At 31.8% G+C, this 22,144-nt stretch overlaps 1 protein-coding gene and 1 long non-coding RNA gene across 5 annotated transcripts in view; one reads left to right on the top strand and one right to left on the bottom strand.

Annotated features, from left to right (window-relative positions):
• LOC123547578 (E3 SUMO-protein ligase RanBP2-like) overlaps positions 1-22,144 on the top strand; it is a 61,392-nt gene that overhangs the window by 4,578 nt on the left and 34,670 nt on the right. Inside the window, exons 3-7 of the mRNA XM_053551846.1 lie at positions 1,311-1,424; positions 2,327-2,370; positions 8,957-9,009; positions 9,805-9,864; positions 11,247-11,315. Of these exons, the coding sequence (XP_053407821.1) occupies positions 1,311-1,424; positions 2,327-2,370; positions 8,957-9,009; positions 9,805-9,864; positions 11,247-11,315 (340 nt within the window). The remainder of the gene's footprint in view (positions 1-1,310; positions 1,425-2,326; positions 2,371-8,956; positions 9,010-9,804; positions 9,865-11,246; positions 11,316-22,144) is intronic.
• Positions 11,688-22,035, bottom strand: LOC123533856 (uncharacterized). 4 transcript variants are annotated; one of them, XR_008372502.1, is made up of 6 exons: positions 21,419-22,035; positions 21,126-21,214; positions 20,583-20,665; positions 19,663-19,728; positions 14,390-14,474; positions 11,688-13,598 (listed from the first exon to the last, which is right to left on the bottom strand). It is a non-coding gene; the product is annotated as an uncharacterized LOC123533856 (long non-coding RNA). The 4 variants fall into 4 exon arrangements; XR_008372501.1 differs by having other exon boundaries at positions 21,698-22,028; XR_008372500.1 differs by having other exon boundaries at positions 21,161-21,214; positions 21,419-22,026.

The following is a 22,144-nucleotide window of genomic DNA, read 5'->3' as shown; positions in this document are numbered from 1 at the left end:
CAACAAGAATGGGAAAAAATCACCTACCTCATTTTTATAAGTCCACATAATAAGTAATTTACAGTACTAAAGTCCAATGTATTAAAAATTAAACACACTTTTAAACAGTCCATGTACCGTAAGTCCAAAACATTTGTACTAAGTACGGTATGTAACAGAAAATTAAACGGTAAATACATTTTTGATTTGTTTTTACACCACTTGCACACACGCTTCCTGCCGACTTTAAACAAACTTGCAGCAATGTGTTTACGATATACCCTTTTCTTCGGCAGTTTTAAGAACTTTTAATTTAAAAGCAGGCACAGCAGCGTGTCAAACCATTGACATTGTGTATTGCGCTATTAGCTACCCGCATACTATGGAAAATGTTATCGGAGTACACAGCTGTTTGGGTCATGACGTAATGTGTAGTGTCGCGAGCGTGTCAAAAAGCCAGACATGGAATACACGAGGTACCGTATTTAAATGCATAAAAGACACACTGCATTAAATTGGATGCCAAATAATTACGTTTTAGGGGGATTAAACAACACAGAAACACTTTACAGCTAGTTTGAACGATGTTTTTAAGTTTTGTAAAAATTTTCATTTTTTATTTTTTTACCTCAAATAAACGCCCCCTCTTTGGAAAATGTAACGCCCCCGGGGGCATTAATACGGGAAAATACGGTAACACAAAAACCACATTTAAAATGCTTTGCCACTCTTGATTCTCACAGACACATGACTGTAGTCTTATATACCAAAGATTTCCCCCACAATCTACTAAATGATTAAACACAATTTCGCAGCCATCTGAACCTATTTAAAATTTGTTTCAACACTATTTCGATAAAAAGATATTTGACAGTTTACTCACAGTCTGTCACTATGGTGGCAATTTTAGGCCTTCATTTGTGGCATTTTGATATTGCTCTGTTATTCAAATTATTGCCATTTCTAAATATACACATTGAAATTTAAGATTGAGTGTTTCGCTCTTTAGTCCATAGCCTGTGCATTTTTACATATAAAACACTCTCTTTTACAATATTCTGGCTGAATGTCATTCTTTTGGTAATTCATTAATACGCATTAAACCAAAATATTGGTGAAGATTTTACAGAGAGAAATCATAATGCCAAAATATTCTGAAAGAACCAAGAGGGAGTTTTTAGTTTACTTTTACAAAGGTTACTTTTGGAATCCTCAAAAGCAATGTACTTTGTAGACTTGGAATAACTTTATGAAATTCATGTATATGTGTATGATTCATTTTTTTTTTTTGGAATAACTTTATGAAATTCATGTATATGTGTATGATCCAGGTACTTACAAGCTTTCCTCAGTGTACGTGAGACGGTACCACAGGCACATAAACTGATGGGACAGATTAATGAAGCACAGAAAAATAAAAATAAAGCCCTAGAATCATACAAGAGGTAAGCTTATCTATAGCACAAGGCAAAGGGGGCCTTCGTTGCCGAGGGTTTAATGGTGCCGACTTCGAATCACTTGTTCCATAGTGCCATACCAATGTGGGTTAAAGCCTCACTTTGGGCTTTGAATTCTTCGTGTGAAGAAGCCATTTAACTGGCTTACGGAAGGTCGGGGGGTTCTACTCGGGGTACACGCTCGTAATAAAATAATGTGTAGAGGGGCATATTGGGTCTGCCGCCACCATCAAAGCTGGAAAGTCGCAATATGACCTATAATTGTGTTGGTGCGATGTTAAACACAACAAAATGAAATATAGCACTAGGGGCATGTTCCAGTCATGCCCACCGAATGTCATGGTCATGATGTAAGATCAGTTTTCTGAGCCATAGATTTATATGTCCGTTCCATATGCTCTTAATTCCTTGATTATATTTATGAAACTTTGATAAACTTGCACATTTTTACTCAGTTCACTCTAATTTTGTACCAGATATTGTAACAAATTATGTGTACTGGCATTTGAAAATTAAGTCATTTATTTTATACTTGTGTGTTTTTCTAGTTTTTGAAACACGTTTGTCACGATACTTACAAGGCTTAAAACCATTATTGCCCACTTTTGGAACAAATCGCAACAACTGCACCATAGCAGCACCTTTAATATTTCTTAAAATCATTCATGAAATACTTGTTCTCTAAAGTCTGATAACAGGTTATGGACCGGTTAACAGGTTATGGACCGGTAATGAATATTAGCAATTTTCGTGTGATTACATAGTCTCCAAACAGACTTTGGCATTCTTCATCTGGTTGCTTAACAGCCAAAGAATTCTAAAGCAGCATTGGGAGATTTCGACACCAATTAATTTTCTTGCTGTTTAATTAGCTTATATCTTATTTCCAGGTCCTTAGATTTAGATCCAGAACAAAAAGATGTTATACTAAAAGGTAGGCTTTATGCTTATGATTATGTCTCCCACCACACAGTGGTGTGGGAGACATATTGATTTACTTCTGTCTGTGTGTGTGTGTGTCTGTCTGTCACTCTGTCACAAAGCTTGTCCGCACTCTAAGTTGAACATTTCTCATCCGATCTTCACCAAACTTGAACAAAATGTGTTTGCCAGTAAGTCCTTGGCCAGGTTTGATAACTAGCCAAATCGGCCCAGGCACTTCGGAATTATGGCCCTTGAAACTTGGTTTTGATAATCAAAGCACTCAAAGTCTGATAAGGCAGTTGAGGTCTTGGTGCATGGTTGACTCATATACTACTATTCAGATGATTAGGCATTTGTGGGAGACATGCACTTTTCTCAAAAGCATCTCTAGTTCTTGCTTTGTTTAAAAATTTTAAAGTTTTTATGAAGTTCAAAGTTATTAAATGTTTAGTCTGCCTCAAACAGTCAGGGGTGTAACTGTTTCAAGTTATCACATTTTATAACCCATTTGAGTTATTGCGTTTACTTTCATAACTTGTTTCAGTTATCATAAAATATTACAAAGCCCTCCTGTGCCAAATCCTTATTTTGAATGTGACTAATGCAATAATTTCCTGAATCCTTGGTCTTTTATCTTTCCAGCTATGCAGTAAATTTTTTTACGCAAGGCTGATAAAGTCTTACGCAAATAACATTAAGTTTATGGACATTCCTGTACTCCCCTCAGAGAATGAACAATCATTGACAACTAAAATTTGTGAACTTGTTAAAGAGAAGGATATAACTCTGGAACCTTCAAAAATACTGGCAATCCACAGGATACCAGGCAGACCAGGACACACACAACCAGTGCTAGTTAAACTTCAGAACAACTCTGAAAAAAACAAAATTATGAAAAAACGTTCCCAGTTTAAGGCAACCGGTACCCGTTTGGTCGATGATGTGACTAAAGCCAATGGTCAGCTGATATCCCGGCTACTCAAACATGATGCCATAGACTCAGCATGGTTCTTCAATGGATCAGTGTATGGAAGAACCAAGACAGGCCAGAGATTAAAGTTTGACATCCATGATGTGATCTCAGAGGTCATATCTGCATAGACTATAAGACTTTCTGTGCAAATTTAAAAGTACAAAGTTATAGCTTCATTGCATACAGTTTGCATAAAAAATTTCTTGTTAAGTACATTTTCTTGCATCAAAGGATTATGAACAATGACAATTATGTGTGCCTCCTTAGAAAAACATCAATATTGACATGGAATAATTCTCTGAAATTTGTGTTCTCTAGTGTCTTTTACATGATATACGTACAGATCTATTCTAAGTAACTTAAACAATGGATTTAAAATAACAATTTCACTGTCTGTTCACAGGGGTGTTATATTTGTATAGGAAGACTTGTTTCAAATATGCCTCATTTATCAACTGTTTGTGCATCATAAGAAATCTCTTACTAAGATTATGGTTTGGATTTGCAAAATATGATATATCATGAACCACAAGTCAATTTTTTCCGAACACTTTTTAAGTAAATTTGATAAAACGATAAGACTTAACCAAAAATCATCTGTTCATTTTAGCTGCAAGTAGGAAATATGCACATATTTCAATATTTGCACTTGTTTTATTTTTTGCTGATAAATTGTATCTGTGTGGTCCCTTTATACAATACTTTAGCTTTATATAATAATGACTGACATCAAAATTCTATCAGTCAATTGTCAAGGTCTTGGCTCATCAGAAAAGCGAATAGATGTTTTTAATTTTCTAAAAGCTAAAAATTGTCAGATATATTGTTTACAGGACATACATTGTACAAAAGCAACTGAAAATTTTATTCGTACACAATGGGGCAACAATGAATGCATTTTTAGCTCCTTATCCTCAAACTCCAGAGGTGTGGGTATTTTGTTTAACAGTAATGTAGATTTTAAAATACACAACCATATATCTGACCCAGATGGTAACTACATAATTGCAGACTTAACTGTTGATAATAACAGATTAACTCTTGTCACACTATATGGCCCAAATAATGACTCACCTTCATTTTTTGAAAAACTGATTGAACAAACACATCAATTTAATAATAGTAATATAATTTTATGCGGAGACTTCAACTGTGTACAGAATGTAAACTTAGACTATTATAATTACAAACATATCAATAATAAAAAAGCACATGAAAAAATAGCAAAATTAAAAATAGAACATAATTTGATTGACCCATTTAGAGAATTAAATCCCGATTTAAAAAGGTATACATGGCGAAAATCAAATCCACTTAAAATGAGTCGTTTAGACTATTTCCTGATAACAGAAAATTTGCTTTCTACTGTAAATATGTGTTCTATAGAATCAAGTTATAGGTCAGATCATTCCATGGTTATATTAAATTTAAGATTTAATAAATTTATTAAACACAAACCCCTGTGGAAACATAATAACAGTCTTTTATTTGATGCGGAATATTTAAAAGTAATTAATAAAAAGATTTCAGAAATAAAGGCCCAGTATGCAGTACCAATTTATAATCCTGATAATCTGAACAATATTCCTGATCAGGACATACAATTTACTATTAATGATCAATTATTTCTAGAAGTATTACTTATGGAATTGAGAGGCCAATCAATATCCTATTCATGTTATAAAAAGAAGCAAACTGACGTTAGAGAAAATGAATTAATATCCAAAATAGAAAAACAAGAACATAATTTAACAGAATCAGATGATAGCATACAATCACTTGAATTATTAAAAGAAGAATTACACAACATTCGTAAACATAAACTTAATGGTCACTTAATTAGATCTAGAGCACAAATAATTGAAGATGGAGAGAAACCTTCCCATTTCTTCTGCAATCTTGAAACTCATAACTATACTTCTAAATTAATACCAAAACTAAGGAAGTCAAATGGGGACATCATTACAGATCAGTTTGAAATATTAGATGAAACTAAAGAGTTTTATGAAAACTTGTATTCTAGTAGAGATGATGAACTAGAAAATGTTGATTTAGATATTGAACTGTCTGAAATTAATGTCCCCAAACTTGAAAATGAAGAATCAAAAATGCTGGAAGGTCCTTTAACTATTGAGGAATGTTCAGTTTTTCTAAAACATATGTCAAACAACCGAAGTCCTGGAAGCTCTGGGTTTGGAGCAGAATTTTTTAAAGTGTTTTGGAAACACATTGGTCACTTTGTAGTTAGAAGTATCAACTATGGTTATGCTAAAGGTGAACTCTCTATTACCCAAAGAGAAGGAATTATTACCTGCATCCCAAAAGATAACAAAGATAAAACAATGCTTACTAATTACAGACCCATCTCACTACTTAATTGTGTGTATAAAATTGCTTCTGGAGCCATTTCCAACAGAATTAAATCAACTTTGGATAAATTAATAAGCAGAGACCAATCTGGTTTTATCTCTGGCCGATATTTAGGCGAAAATACACGCCTTCTCTATGATATAATGCAACACACTGATCAATACAACTTACCTGGTTTAATTCTCCTAGTTGATTTTGCTAAGGCATTTGACTCATTATCATGGAAGTTTATTTTAAATGTTTTAGACTTCTTTAAGTTTGGTAGCTCAATTAAAACATGGATTAAGGTTTTATACAAAAATGCTATGTTAGCGGTTAACCAAGGAGGCAATCTTTCAAGTTTTTTTAATATAGGACGTGGTTGCCGTCAGGGCGATCCACTTTCACCGTATATATTCATTTTATGTGCAGAAATTTTAGCAATTAAAATTCGTAATAATAAAGATATTAAAGGCATAGTTATAGACAACACTGAATTTAAACTTTCACAATATGCTGATGATACATCCCTTTTATTAGATGGGTCAGCTAAGTCATTAAATGCATCTCTTTCAGAATTGGCTAGATATGCCCAATACTCTGGCCTAAAGGTCAACTTTGATAAAACTCAAGTAATTTGGATAGGTAGAAAAAAATACAGCACTGATACAATCAAAACAAAGTGGAAATTAGTGGGGGTAAATCTAATTTTAAGCTGTTAGGAATAAACTTTCATGTGGACTTGGATAAAATGATTGACACTAACTTTAAAGATAAGATAAGAATTATAGAAAACAAAATAAAGATATGGAAAAGAAGATACTTATCTCCACTAGGAAAGATCACTGTAATTAAATCTTTACTGATCCCAATATTAACTCACCTATTTATCTCTCTACCCCAACCCAAACAGTGCAATTATAGCACAATTGAATAGATTATTTTTTAATTTTCTTTGGGATGGTCCAGCAAAAATAAAAAATACAGTTATTATAAAACAATATTCAGAAGGAGGACTCAATATGATAAATTTAAGTGCTTTCCTGGACAGCCTGAAGTTAACATGGCTTAGAAGATTACTTAAAGAAAATAGCAAATGGAAACTCCTTGTGGATAATATGTTTAATTTTAATAAATTACTTATTTTTGGCCAAAGTTATTGTGAAGCAACTATAGACACACTTTCCAATAATTTCTGGAGGGACGTACTCCGGTCGTACTCAAAATTATTACAAGCATATGTGCCTCAAGGGGACTTTGACTTTCTATCAAGTCCTTTATTATATAACAAAAATATTAAAATTGGTGGAATCCCAATTAATTCCCAATCTTGGTATAAAAATGGTTTATTTTATGTAAATGACATTATAAATCAAAATGGTGTCATATACACTCTAAAAGAATTAGAAGAAAACCTTAACATAAAGTTAAACTTTTTACAATACATCGGATTTAAAGCATCATTAACTTCATATAAATCAAAAATTCCGAAGATAACTGGAGTTACAAAACTAACATATCCTACAAGACCACCCATAATAAATTTATTTTTTAAAAGCACAAAAGGATGTAGTGATTTTTACAATATTCTTAATAAAAATAATGATGTACCAACATCTAAAGGTAAATGGGACAACACTTACAATATAGAAAACGAAACTTGGAAAGAGATTTATCAATCCCCCTTCAATCTCCCAGTCAGCTCATTATTACAATGGTTTCAGTATAGAATAAACCACAGAATTTTATCCACTAAATCATATTTATATAAGATCAAAATTATTGATAGTCCATTATGTACATCATGCAACCTAACAGTAGATGAGACAATTACTCATATGCTTTGGAGTTGCCCAGAAACTAAAAAATTCCTTGAACAAATAAAATCAATGCTCCACTCTAAAAATATCCAGTTTAACCTTTCTGAAGAATTATATATATTTAATATTGGTAAACGATATAATATTGGAACTTTAATCCTAATTCTAGAAACAAAATATTATATCTTCTCTTCAAAAAGATTAGGCATACCTCTGTCTATTAAAGCATTTAAATATAGGATAAGATGGTCATTTACTGCATATGAACATATTGCCAAAAAAACTAACAGACTAGACACCTTTGAGAAATATTTGAAGCCAATCTTGCAGGCATGTGGGTATATACAGGATAACTTGCCTCAAACATAACCAGACCATGACAATTATCATAAGACATTAAAATTTTTTACTATTATTCATCAGTGTAAACAGGTGACCACACAGACACACACTGCCTCTTCTCTTTTTTTTTTGGCTTCTATTCTTCATTACTTTCAGCCACCAAACTCTATTACTAAACTTAATGGAATTTTAATTCTCTCCATGCATATGATATGGAATTATCTTTCAAACTTTCATATCTGTGAAACATACCAATGATTAGAATATATGATCAATGATTAAAATGTACATATTATTTGCATAATTTGCATATATAACAGTATTATGTATATATAATTGTAAGGTGCAGTAGGGGATGATTCCCCGACCCCTTCTTCACCTATTTACGGGGAGAATAAATGGGTCACCTTTAGGTGGCTGAAAAAAAAAAAAAAAAAAAAAAAAAAAAAAAAAAAAAAAAAAAAAAAAAAAAGTCTTACGCAAATGGTTTTAAAGCTATAAAACTCTTATCATCCCATTATGCTCATCAGGCCATGATCAGACTAAAAGAGAATTTGATTAACCACAGTTTGCTACTAATTACACTTTGATGGTCAATTTGTGAGAACAGCAAAAAGGCTTTTTATAAATAACTTACCTGGGTTATCTATATTTTATAACTCATACAGGTTATAAAATGCTGGAAAAAGTAACTGAAATAGGTTACATAACTTAAAACAGTTACACCCCTGACTGTCAAAGTCAAAATATTTAAGATTTGATTTTCTGTAGTTCTGGTTTATTCTGCTTAATTACCAATATCAAAAGGAAGGTGTATAAAAGGAAGGTAATTCCAGTTTGAATGGATAGATTTGCAAGATATTTGTAGGTTAAATGTAGTAAGCTGAGCTAACTAGGGTTTTCATTGTGAATCACAATATCAGTCAGTCATGTATTACAGTATGGTATCAGTATAACAGCGTATTGTTAATATTTGTAAGTTTATATTTTGACACATAATTTTCAATCATGAGAGCTTTAGATCTATGTATAACATGTTTTCATGTCTTCAAAGATGAATTAGAAAAAATTTTAATCACAAAGAAAGAACTAGGGTATTATATATTTTACAGTTTGTGAGTTGTACAGTGACGTCAATGTGAACGTGAGCACCGATGTTGCAAAAGTAAGTTTACTTCCATGTACTTTCTTACTTCCTGTGTGAAGTCAGTTACCAATGCTGAAATGTAGGTTTAGACGTAGTCCTGAGTTTCTTATTTACATGGATAATTTGTTCTACGTCAGCTTCTAATTTGTAAAATCCTGCAAATCTGTAACAGGACTAACATTTTTTAAGATAAGAAAGTTTCTGTGTTAATGTTTTGCTTACATTTACACTCTAGGTATGTTGTTTTTGAAAAAAGTATGACCCAAAATATCTATTCAAACTGTGAATATATTTAACACATAAGGTTTATAAGTACTTCTGGCACTTATTGTGTGGCTGTACTTTTTTAATCATGCCCCTCATTTCTTGTGATTGCACCTCTCCTCGGGTTGGTGAGGAAGCCATCAAGCTGGTTTGCGGAAAGTTGGTGGTTTTACCAAGGTGTCCAACTTAACCCTTACCATGCTAAATTACTATAATGGACTGGTCCATCTTCTGATTTGGGCAGTACCACTTATCATTTGAAGGGGTGTTTACTAAAAATTTACTGACTGAATAGCGAACAGTGCAGACCATGATCAGACTGCACGGATGTGCAGGCTGATCTTGGTCTGCACTGGTCGCAAAGGCAGAAACACTTGCCAACAGCAGTCTAAGGGTTAAATGATGCCTGTAGGTGCATCTAGGGTCTTCCTCCATCATTAAAACTTGAAAGACACCATGAGACATGTATTGTTGCATTTTAAAAACGCAGTTTCAACATATGAGAAACAACAACAAAGTTTTAATTTGAATTTTACTTTTCGTAAACAGATATGGATTGAAAGAGGAGAGAAATTCTTCCCGAACCACCATATTGTTTTCAAGTTAAAGGTAATGTCATTTTGTCTTTAAAATCCACCCAGTTGCATCTTACATGTTTAAGTCTGACATAAAGAATGACATAGTACATCAGCAGAGTCATTATGAATTAATCTATAATTTTAATAATGTTAACTTATTGAGTATAGAAGTCACTGAACCTATGATCTTTAGCATGTTTATGTGAAAAAGTTTTGAATATGCCAGATGTTCAAGGATTAAATGGTCATTGTGTCAAGTACTATATACTGTGAAATAATTAATTTGTTGTGGGACTAATTTTCACGGTTATGTTAGTCCACAAAATTAAATCATAATGAGCCCGACCACTTCAGTAGGGAGAGCGCAGATCTGTGAATCACGGGGTCGTAACTTCGATCCTCAGGAGAGGCGTATGTTCTCTGTGACAATTTGATCTATAAAAGACATTATGCCAGAAGTCACTTGTCCTTCACCTTTTGATTCATGTAGGGAAGTTTGCAGTTACTTGCGGAGACCAGGTTTGTACAGAATCCAGGAACTGCTTGCTATTACATGAATGAAAATTAATACTGTTGTAAAAAGCTGTGTTAATCCCAAAACAAACAGTGAACAGGTAAAATTCGCACTGAGTTTATCTTGATAATTGGAAATCCGCAAAGTCGTATCCTTATGAATTACTGTGAAATCATTAATATTCGTGGGGGACTAATTTTCGTGGATTTCGTGGTTGAGTCAATCCACGAAATTTAATCCCAACAAACAAGTAAAATTCCCATTCATTTTATGTTCAAAAGTTGAAATCCACGAATTTATATCCCCACGAAACTGCCGTTTTGACCAAAACGACGAAATTTCATGCCCACGAAATTAAATGATTTTACAGTATCTGTTTTGGCCAAAACTACAAAAATTTATACCTATGGAATTAAATGATTTCGCAGTATTGAAATAAAACCAAGAGGATTAGTTTTTATTGTATAGGGGCATTTTTGTAGGAATTCATCTTTGTTTTAATAAACGTTTTGACTTCCATTAAAATTTTCCCCCAGTTTAACCAAACTCATTCAAAAGATATACATAAACTTTGAAAAACCTTATTCTGAAGTCTTGAAGATGTTGATATAGCAACTGCAAATTTACAAGACAATTATTTGAAGATGCTTATAATTATGTATAGAGATCTACTATATATCAAAGTATGATATCACAACATCTCTAAATCTTCCAAAAGTTATGGTGCAAAGACAGTGATTTATAAATGAAACCAACTCTGTTCTGTTTTTCAAAGATAACAAACTTTAAAGTTTGAAAGTCTAAATTATTCTCGAAAAACCAGTTGTAAATGATACATTGCAATAACAGATGCTCACATTTAAAGTTACTGAATTATTTTGTTCTATTTGTTACAACAGGAGAAAGTGGTTGGTATAGAAGGTGGGGAGGATAATGAGGAGCTTGAACATCTGATAAGTCAGGAACTGGTAAGTTTGTGTGTACTTACTATCATACTGTATTTTATTGTGTAGAGATAGTACCTACTTTTTTAAATTTGAAAGGGGAACTGAAATATTCAAGAAATAACTCTATAAGTCCATCAATTATCAAAAAATATAAACAAACACACATTTTGTCTGCAAATTTTTAAAATATATTAATCACATTTTTTCATGTGTTAGAATATTCTGTGATGTGAAAGAACAGCTACTCTGTTTCACACTTTAGCAGACAATTCAAAGGGACAAAACTAGTACATGGCTGACCCCAGCTGACCTCATCATTTCCCTATAGTCAGTTTTAAAGAAAATGTCAACCTGTTTCATTGACAAGTGACACGTTTATAAAAGCAAAACATATAGTTTGGCACAATTTATTTTCACAAAATATCTTAAATAACATGCAATTTTTCAAGTCCTTATATATAAAAATAAATCTTCATCTATTATAAAATCAATATATTAAAGGCACATAACAACATTTAAAATTTTTATTACTTCCCTTTATGCATCATTTACAATTTTTTATTACTTCCCTTTATGCATCAATTACAATTTTTATTACTTCCCTTTAGCATTTTTTTTCAGTATACATGTAATTCAAATGCTATTAATTGTGTTTGTAGTAAATAACTGAGAAAACAATTCTAACTGATACAAATGTATCTTGAGGAGAGGTGATGTTAATGTCGTGCAGACTCAAGGTCATATGCTGAATTTCCAGAATTGATGGTGGAGGAATATCTCAGATCATCACAGTGATGATCACTGGCAGACAACTGGGTAGAACCAGTGATCTTCTGTAAGCTAGTTGGATGTCTTATTCACTTTAAGAAATCAATTACCTGAATGAGGATCAAACCTACATTGTTGATAGGCAAGTGCTAAGAAATCTGACACTTTAACCATTCAGCCAAAGAGACCCCAGTTTTATAAATATAAAACTCAGCAAATAAATTGGATGCTAAAAATTCTATCAATTATTTAAGTTACATGATAATGAATATTTTTTTATAGTATTTGTAAAAGAAAGAATACCAGAATTAAACAAAATCAGTAAATGCAATAATTTCATTATTAACACTTTCAGAACTAAATATCATGTACCTTCTTCATTAAAAGTTTTAAAAATATATAAGCAACAGTTACTCATTTCATGTAAAATAATGTGTTACTAAAACTACCTTTGGCACATACAACTACTCTGATATTATTATGCTCTCAAAGAAAAATTAACAGAGCACTGACTTAGGGTGCTAATGCTAGACATTAGGTTACATGCAAGAAAAGAATTATGTTTCTTTTGCCTTCTAACTGACCTACTGTTGATAAGAAATGTATAAATATAAAACTATACCTGTAATAGTACCAAAAAATATAAGAGTTAAACTATCCAACTACAAAAATAAGTGTTCAAAGTTTTAAGGCTGTACATTTTACAGTTTGTGCATTTTAGTTTCATAGAAAATGGACGCTTAACAAGAAAGTCCTAATCTCTTTGTTGAAGTGGTTCATAATTTCTCAAAATATTACATGTCGAGTAATGATTCTGTGTACTCAATTATCTAATAACAGTAATAAACAAGTGAACAATGTTTCAAAGCTATAGCTCAAACAGTATTCCAAAAATTGGGAAAAAATAACCAGGGAGACTTTTTATGTGTAGAAATACCATAATTCTTGATGCAAATAAAGTTATGGTTCTCGCACAACTTCCTTAACAAATGATGATGAACTCCTAAACAAAACTCAAAAAGTGTTAGTCTTATATCTTGCAATAAGAAATAAACCTAAATATTCATCTTAGCCTACACCAACGATCTACTGAAAATACCCTGCAGATTTCTATTTTTTTTATTTAAAAACCATGAAAAATATCTAATATATATTTAAGTTTTTATTAGTTCATAAATTCACTAGAAGAAAATTAAAATAATACACAAGTCATGTTTTTACTTGTAGCCAAAAACTGCTACACAATCACTCTTAGTTATACAAATTACATTAACATTTTCAGTCAGTTACAAAGTCATGAGATAAATAAAGTATCACATGGAGTTATGTTTCAAGTCAAAATATCACACTTCATACCACACTCAGATTCCAATAAATATTTAATATATTCCATCTTTTGGGTATATTCTTATACCTGGACAAAGCTCAGAGCTGTGATTTGAGACTAAAAGTTTCTGTCTTAACAACTGTAACAATATGTGACTACCCATTTGCATCTGTTATTACCATACACTTGAGAAGACACCAAAGACAGTTCTGTAAAACAATAAAGCTTCATAATATTTCTAGCATAACATAATTTGATAACATATGAGAAATAAGCAACATACAATATCAAATAAGTATTACATTTACTACTTTTATTGACTAATCATATATCTTGAATCATATATCATATCAAAAATTTTAATTAAAAATGCTGTATTAAATGTGTTTAATTTTAATATTATTATTCTATTAATGTTTACTTTAACAAGTGACAGATTAATGCAGTGGCAAAACAGAAGTTTCTGACCATTGTAAAACTTTTTTAGTGTTCACCACTTGTTGTTGTTGGCAACAGTATTAGACTAAAAATGGTTCAAGGCATTCAAGAGCTAAAAACAAAAACTATATGTAATTAAATTTAAGTGAAATACATCATGTATGTGGCACACTGTTTTATTATGGGGAACATTTGTGTGCAGTACTAACAAATGCAGTACAATGCATATAAAAGTTACTAAAAAAAAAAAAATTTACTTTACATTCAACAGTGACCCCTGACCTTTGAGAGACAACCATGGGGCACGTGTGCCACACATAGTATAATCATAGGTAACATTTCTGTGTAGTAATAAAATCCTTCAATGCCTTAAAAGTTATGGTGCAATTTGTTTGTTTCTGTGCAATATCAAAATATCTTTCACTCATTAATGCTATTTTCTTATTTCACTTATGGCTGTGCCACTCATAATAATACTGCACCTGATATTTCTGTTGAAAAATATTTGGATATTACAAGCAAAACAAACAAATATCCTGTACATATGTACCCAGTAACTTACAAATAAACTTAAGTGTGCCATTTCTTTTGTCCTCACATATTTCATCGATTGAAAGGTCATAAACACCACATCCAGTGTACTGTATCTGAAAGAAATGAAAAATGATAAACTTTGTGTGAAACTGAACAAATATTATTTTACAAGTCAACAAGAACACCTTCTTAGTAAACAATTATTCTTAAAAATCCTTTTACACTGTCAGTTCTCAGAAAAAAACAATATCAATTTCACTTATATTACAAGAATACTAAATATTACAACACAAATTTCCGAAGTGTTAACATTGCCTTTCTGAATATACTAGTTTTGTTTTAAAAAAGAAAAGTAACACAAGCACCAGTGAAAGGAAGGAATTGAAATTTTGTGAATATCTTCTACAGTCAAATCTGTTTACACATACAATATTTGGCAGAAGTGACATCCATTTATTTTGATATAGTTAAAAGGATAATAATACAGAAATGTATAATTATTGTATTGTATTCCTGTACTTAAATCTGACTGTAATGCAAATGGTTGTTAGATAGTACTGTGTTAAACTTCTGTATGAAAACCTGTCCAAAACAGTAACCTGATTGTAATGCTAGTAACAAAACATTGTTTTAGTATCAACATGTTTTCCATAGTTAGCATTCAAGGAAATATTAAAGAAACATGTACCAACTTGATATTTTGTAAAGAATTTCTAAAACATAAATTTCAATATTAAAGTGGAAAACTCTCTTACAAGATAAGTGCTCAATTACAATGTCTGCTGTTGCAAATTGTAATAGAGCATTTTTGTATCGACCTGCTATCAAGCTGAAAGCATTTAAGTCAGTATTTCAATGGTGATCCTACTGATTAATTTAGGAAAACATACTCATGAAATGATGAAAGCTTTATCACATTCATCAAGACACAGTTTAGGAATGTAACTTTTTTTGGGGAGGGGGGGGGGGTGGGATTTATTTCTTCTGAACTGAAAGGAATGTAATATAGCCATAATCTTCCATAATAATAATACATATAAACAGGTAGTAATTTTCATTACAATTCTTATGTTAGCAACATAATTTAGTATTTACAAATTGCAATCATGTGAGAAAATTCTTAAAAAAATATATAGTAATATCCATTTCTAACTTAGTTCTTATATTTTATTTGAGTTTCTGAAACTTAGTATGTTATGTCAAATAAATTATGTTTTTAAAACACCTTTTAATGAAAGCATCTGTCATGGAAGGAAAACATCTAATGATGCAAAAACACAGCTTTGCTTATTTAAAAAAATAGCTTTTGATATCAAAACACAAGCGATTACAAAAACTGTTTGTTGCTAACACAAGCTGTATAATGGGTTTGTAAATGTGAAATGTGAGCCTAAATGCTCCCAAATTTAAAATTATGTGTAGACTACGTAAAATGTGTATCCAGTCAGTTAATTCATGCAAACTTATTGAATTGCCAAAATCACCTCAAAAATTCCTTTATTGAAAGATAACACCTTTCCATCATATTCTTTTTCAATGTCATCAGCTTCTTTCCAAATGTGATTAATTTTCTTTCCAACAACTTCTGTTGCACTTGAAATTTCACTTTGAATACTCTTCTTTCTGATTAAATTCATTAAATTCACTATAAGTTCTTCAATGTCTAGCTGCTTTCCATTTTTTGAGAACTGAACCAAATACTTTGTTTTTGATGTAATTACTACATTTTTTTTTAAGAAACTGATCTGATCTTTTAAATAAGCTAGTTTTTCCTTTTTGGTATTCATGCCTTCTAACTTTGATCTAATTTCACTTTCATTGTCTGCACATCCTACTTTATCTATTTGTCTTTTAAGTTTTTTTCCTTTTCTTGCTTTTTATCATTACTTTCTATTTTCCTCCTTTTCCTTTCATTTATCAAATCAACGGATTTCTTAAATAACTGATTTTTTCTTTCACTTTCCTGCTGTTGAACAGCTTTCCTTTTCATTCTTGCATTTTCTATTATTGAATTTCTAATGTCTTCATTTTGCTCAATCAACCAATCTCCTGTGTCATTATTTTTAAACATTATTCTAGATTCCAGATTACAAGTATTGATATTTGGCGCTGACTTTAAACCAGAATCTAGCTTGGCCATAAGCCTTTCAACAGTTATATTGTTTTGTGGACAATGTTCGCTTTCCTTAACTAGATCTTTTTGTGGTTCAAAGAATATGCCACCTTCAAGATACTCAGAGTAAGTTTTCAAACACTTGTTATGAACAGCACTACATAACCGTTTTATAATCAATTCTGATATTTCATCGTTATTTACTTCATCAAAGAGTGAACTTTCAATTTCATCATTATATTTTCTTGGTCCACATATAAGATGAATTTGGTTTTTCAGAAACAAATCTGGTTGACTACTACCAGCTTTCATTACATCTATTAGACTGCTATAGACACCCGACACTTCCAAAACACTAGAATTCGACATAGTAATTTTCATATATGGGTCTGTAACTAGTTTGAAAATAATACCCAGAGCATGAATCACTGCAACAATAAATTCATTTTTCAGTCCATTAACAATAATGTTCTGTGTGAAGTTTAAACTGGTCTTTGATTCACACAAATAATTCAAAATTTGTTTCTTTATAAAAAAGGTTCCAGCAGCATTATGAAATAGTGTATTGAATCGATTGCCTCTAAAATTTAAAATCGGTATAGATTTAATTCCCACACTTTTTAAGTAATTTGCAGTTAAAAGGGGATCTCCAGAACCATCTTTATAAAATAACTTTGAGACACATCGAATAGTATTGACCGTAGATATATTATTATCCAGTTTATATTTGTCTCTATGTTCCTTTTCAAGGGCTACAATTTCTTTCTCACATATTTCTTGAATCTGTAGAATTGGATGAACAGAGCATTTAAAACTATTTAATTTAATATTTTTCTCGTCCATTAAAATTTTGTTAACTTTCTTTTCGGTAGCACAACGGTCAGTCATTGTGTTCTTTGTTTTTCTAAAAAAAGAGTCATTTAGGTCTGGTAGGTTGCCAGAAACCGCAATATCACCAACTATCTCTGAGACTGTATTGACATAAGTTTCGGCTTTTCCGTCTATAATTTCTCTTAACCCTGCTGTGCAAGTCCCATTTTCAGAAGATATTTCTACCCCATAATAATGTCTTCCTTTTTTAGTTGTTGCATCACGATGCATTGAAAGTATATCTGATTCATTTATATTTTGAGCTATTTGCTGCTTTGATACTAAACCAAGTTCTGTTTGAAAATTTCTAACCGTTTTTTCTGAAGGTAAGTCTTCTATATCATAATCTACCAGTCTTAAAACGCATCTGACCACTTTTCCTATATTCTCAACACCAACATTTAAGCTGATTAATTCATAATAAACTTCTCTTAATTTGTTTTTGTATGGTTTACCATGGGATGATTCTCTACTTTCAAACAGTAACTTTCCGTCCAAAGATTTATCCTCTGTTAAACTTTCAATTTTTTCATCAAGTTCTTTCAGCTGGTGTTTGAAAAAATTGCACTGTACTTCTTTTTCTTTTACTTTCTTTTCTTTTATGTTATTCTGCCTTTTCAATAAAGTTTGGTACTTTAATTTTTGCTTTAAAATAGTATGACTTCGTCTTTTTAATTTTTGGTTTAGTTTCGATATATTTTTAGACTTGAGTCTTTCCTTTAAAAATAAAACTTCATTTGATAGTTTACGTATTCGTATTTCTTGCTCATAGATGGTTTGCATTCTTTTCATTCCTTTTTTATTTTCATCACTTTTCCTGTCAATCAATTTTGATTTTATCTCTGGCGCATAGAAAGTAGATGATATAAACTTTTCATATTGCTCGATGTCTTCCTTTTTCTTTAGGGAATTTGCTTTCATTTGTGCACTGGACACCTTTTTAATTAAACTCCATTTATTCACATCACTTTCCGCAATTTTCAGTCTTTTACAATATAGTTCATGAAAATGAGCAGCATTTCCGTTTACTAACTGATATAAATCAAGAACATCTTTATAATTTACAGTTTCAGTCATTTTGGCAATTCAGGTTTTAACAGTACCTTAAAGGCTGTAATGACAGATAATTTATACTAATTTAGCAGAAATAAAACCAGATGAAATGGATGAACACTATGAAATCATAAATATTTAAGGGGACTTTCCTTGGATTTCATGCTTGCATAAATCCACTATAAAATTAAATACCAATATGAAACAACATATGAGCCACGCCATGAGAAAACCAACATGGTTGCGACCAGGAAAGATCCAAACCAGTCTGCGCATATACCTAAAGATCATCAAGGTTAACATTCTGACTAAGTTTCATGAAGATACAGTCATAAATGTGGCCTCTACAGTGTTAACAAGCTTTTCCTTTGATTTGACCTGGTGACCTAGTTTTTAACCCCAGATGACCCAATAACAATCCTGTCCAAGACTTTATTGAGGATAACTTTCTGACAAAGTTTCATTAAGATTGAACCAATATTTTACCTCTATAGTGTTAACAAACTTTTCCTTTGATTTGACCCTGTGACCTAGTTTTTGATCCCAGATTACCCAATACCAAACTCGTCCAAGATTTTATTGAGGGACAGGGTAACATTGTGACCAAATTTCATTAAGATTTGACCAGAATTATGACTTCTATAGTGTTAACAGTCAAATTGTTTACGACAGACGACTGACGAACGACGACGGGCATAGGGCGATCACAAAAGCTCACCTTTGAGCACTTCGTGCTCAGGTAAGCTCAAATTAAACGCAGAATTCCTCATTGAAATTAAACAGAAAAAGTATGACCACAAACATTTCTACTATTTAAAGTAGAAACTGTGTGTTTTTGTCACAAAAACACGTTTTACCCATATGTATACCTTTACCTCTAACGGTAATTTTCAGCTTCAAAACAGAACGTGTCAGTGATACGCACAACTAGGCTTTGTACTGATCACTCCTATGAAGTATGAAGTTTTGTTGAAATATTTCCGGCAGTTTGACCTATGAAAGCCAGATAAGATTTTTCTGTTTTAAGTTCTGGTGGCTATTTTGTGCATAAAGCGGAATGTGCTAATGACATGCACAACTAAGGTTGGTACTAATCACTAATATGCAGTTTTATCGAAATCCGTCTAGTCATTTGACCTATGAAAGCTGGACAAGCTTAATGTGAATGGACAGACAGACAGACAAGGAACCCAAAAACAGTATGTCTCCCCATACATATGGGCAGACATAATTCCTTATTTTGACTATATTAAGCAAATGCATACCTTAATAATTCAAAATCTTTCAGGTCTTGTCACAGCTCATATAATATTCACATGCTACTATACAGCCTGAAAGATAGAAAATAAGCAATCGCTTCTTATAAAAAAAAACCATTTTATCACATGCTACTGTACAGCCTGAAAGATAGAAAATAAGCAATTGCTTCTTATAAAAAAAATTTCATTAAATAAGAAAATGCTAATGCACAAAATCATGATTATAACTTCACATTTCAAGTATATATATTTTATAGAAACTTAAAACAGACTACTAAGCTTTAAGTTATCAATTTTGTTAAGCTTGAGAAAAAAATTATTGATCTTAAAAATATTTTATTTCAAAGACATTTCATTGTATGAAACATTGCTTCTGAACATGCATGACAGAAAGAAATAAAAAGTAAAATTATTTGTTGGGTTTAACGACACAATTATAGGTCATATGGCGACTTTCCAGCTTTGATGGTGGAAGAAGACCCCAGGTGGCCCCTCCGTGCATTATTTCATCACGAGCGGGCACCTGGGTAGAACCACCGACCTTCCGTAAGCCAGCTGGATGGCTTCCTCACATGAAGAATTCAACGCCCCGAGTGAGGCTCGAACCCACATCGATGAGGGGCAATTGGTTTGAAATCAGCGACCTTAACCACTCGGCCACGGAGGCCTCTTAAAAAAAGTAAAATTAAGAGCACCATCTGTGGTTTTAACACTTGTGCGCAAGTGATTTTGTTTCACATAATGCAAGACAAGCTTATGGTTCTTTAAGCTCGTGCTCAGCTTCTGATCACAAATAAAGTTTAAATTTCAAAGCTATAGTATTAAAGAAAAGTGAATGTGGGAAAAAATATAAATACTGATACTGTCCCATTCAAAGCTAAGCAATATTGAAAATATATACAGCTTTTATAAAAATAATATAGTACCTTCATAACTGTTCAGAACAACATTTTCAACATTTTCGTATACGTGAATCCACAACAGTATGAATGCATATGAGAGTTCTTCACTGTAGAAAAAGAAATGAAATTGTTACTCTTGTTCTACATTATCACAAAATATACATGTTACATTTATTAGTCCGGTTTACAGTTGTATAGTAATATTGACTCGACTTTGCTCCTAAGTCACTTTGCCACCTTCTCTTTATAGAGGTGCCCCTCTAGGCATTGCTTCACATATGTGTGGACAACTGGGTGGAACCACTGATCTATTTACAAGCCAGCTGGATGGCTTCCTCACACAAATAATTCTACTCCCGGACAATATTGGCAGGGGAGAATTGAGTTTGTCACACTAACCCCTTATGCTAGTTATGCATGCATATATTTAAAGCTGAATTACTAGTTAAACTGGTCAATTAATATTTATTTAAAAAGACATTACCTCCCTTTATATGGAAAAGAAACATCTAAAATAATTAAATAAACATTTTAAAGAAAACTGAATATTCTATCAGTAAACTTTACCAATATCAAGTACACTAAATTAATGTTACCATCACCTTGCATCAAAATGAGATAAAAACACAATATCCAATGACGATATGTAAAGCAGTCTGAAATAAAAAATTATATCAAGATAACATAAGTTTTATTATAAATCATTCAAAGAAATAATATATGCTTTCACATGATATAAGTATAGAATAATACTATATTCATAAATCTAACTGTAAAATATTTACAAAGATACAATTTTGATTCATTTCTTAATGTTAAAACAAACTATACATGAAGGGAAGCAACTCCTGTAAACTTACGACGATATTTTGTAACTGAATATATAATGCAACTTTTTTAATTGAATCCGAGGTCCATTTTCTCTAAATTTTTCTACACAATTTATTCAGTACATACACTTCAAAACTGGCAGTACCAGTAAATGTTCGTGGAAGTCTTTAAACTTGTATTTCTGTCATTTGTCACCACCGAACTATCCCACATAAAAGTAAAAGATAAACACGTCTCAATTCACGTGTCTTTTTTATATTTATAGCATTTATTCAAATAAATCGTTATTGATTAATAGAAAGTTATACTTCTCTGCAAAAGCTACGCGTATCAAATATCGCTGACAGCCACACGAATCCACTATATCACACATAAATCATCAACACTTTCTTTCTTTCCCAAAACGTCAAATCAAACCGGAAGTCAAAGACCGAATAAACCGGTGAGCATGTAACTTTCATCTTTTATGAAATAAAATTTACGCACAGACCACTAAGTACGGTGTCTATATTGTGTGATTTTTTTTTTGTTCAGTATAAATGCTCAGTTGAAGCATTCTGTTTCCATATAGAAGAAATGTTCTTCAAATTAATTGTTTTTACCAGTACACATTCAAATTACCAGTACCTAGATGTGTGTGGTCTCCATATTAGATTGTAGCATAGCCAGTGGTTGTTGACATTGTAAGATATAACTGGTTTCTTTATATGACCCTCCAGCAATACTTACAAAGAACCAAATTAACTATTAAAAAA

Source organism: Mercenaria mercenaria, chromosome 9 (assembly GCF_021730395.1).
Source record: "Mercenaria mercenaria strain notata chromosome 9, MADL_Memer_1, whole genome shotgun sequence".
Classification (NCBI taxonomy): Eukaryota; Metazoa; Mollusca; class Bivalvia; order Venerida; family Veneridae; genus Mercenaria; species Mercenaria mercenaria.
This window is presented reverse-complemented; position numbering and strand designations above follow the sequence as displayed.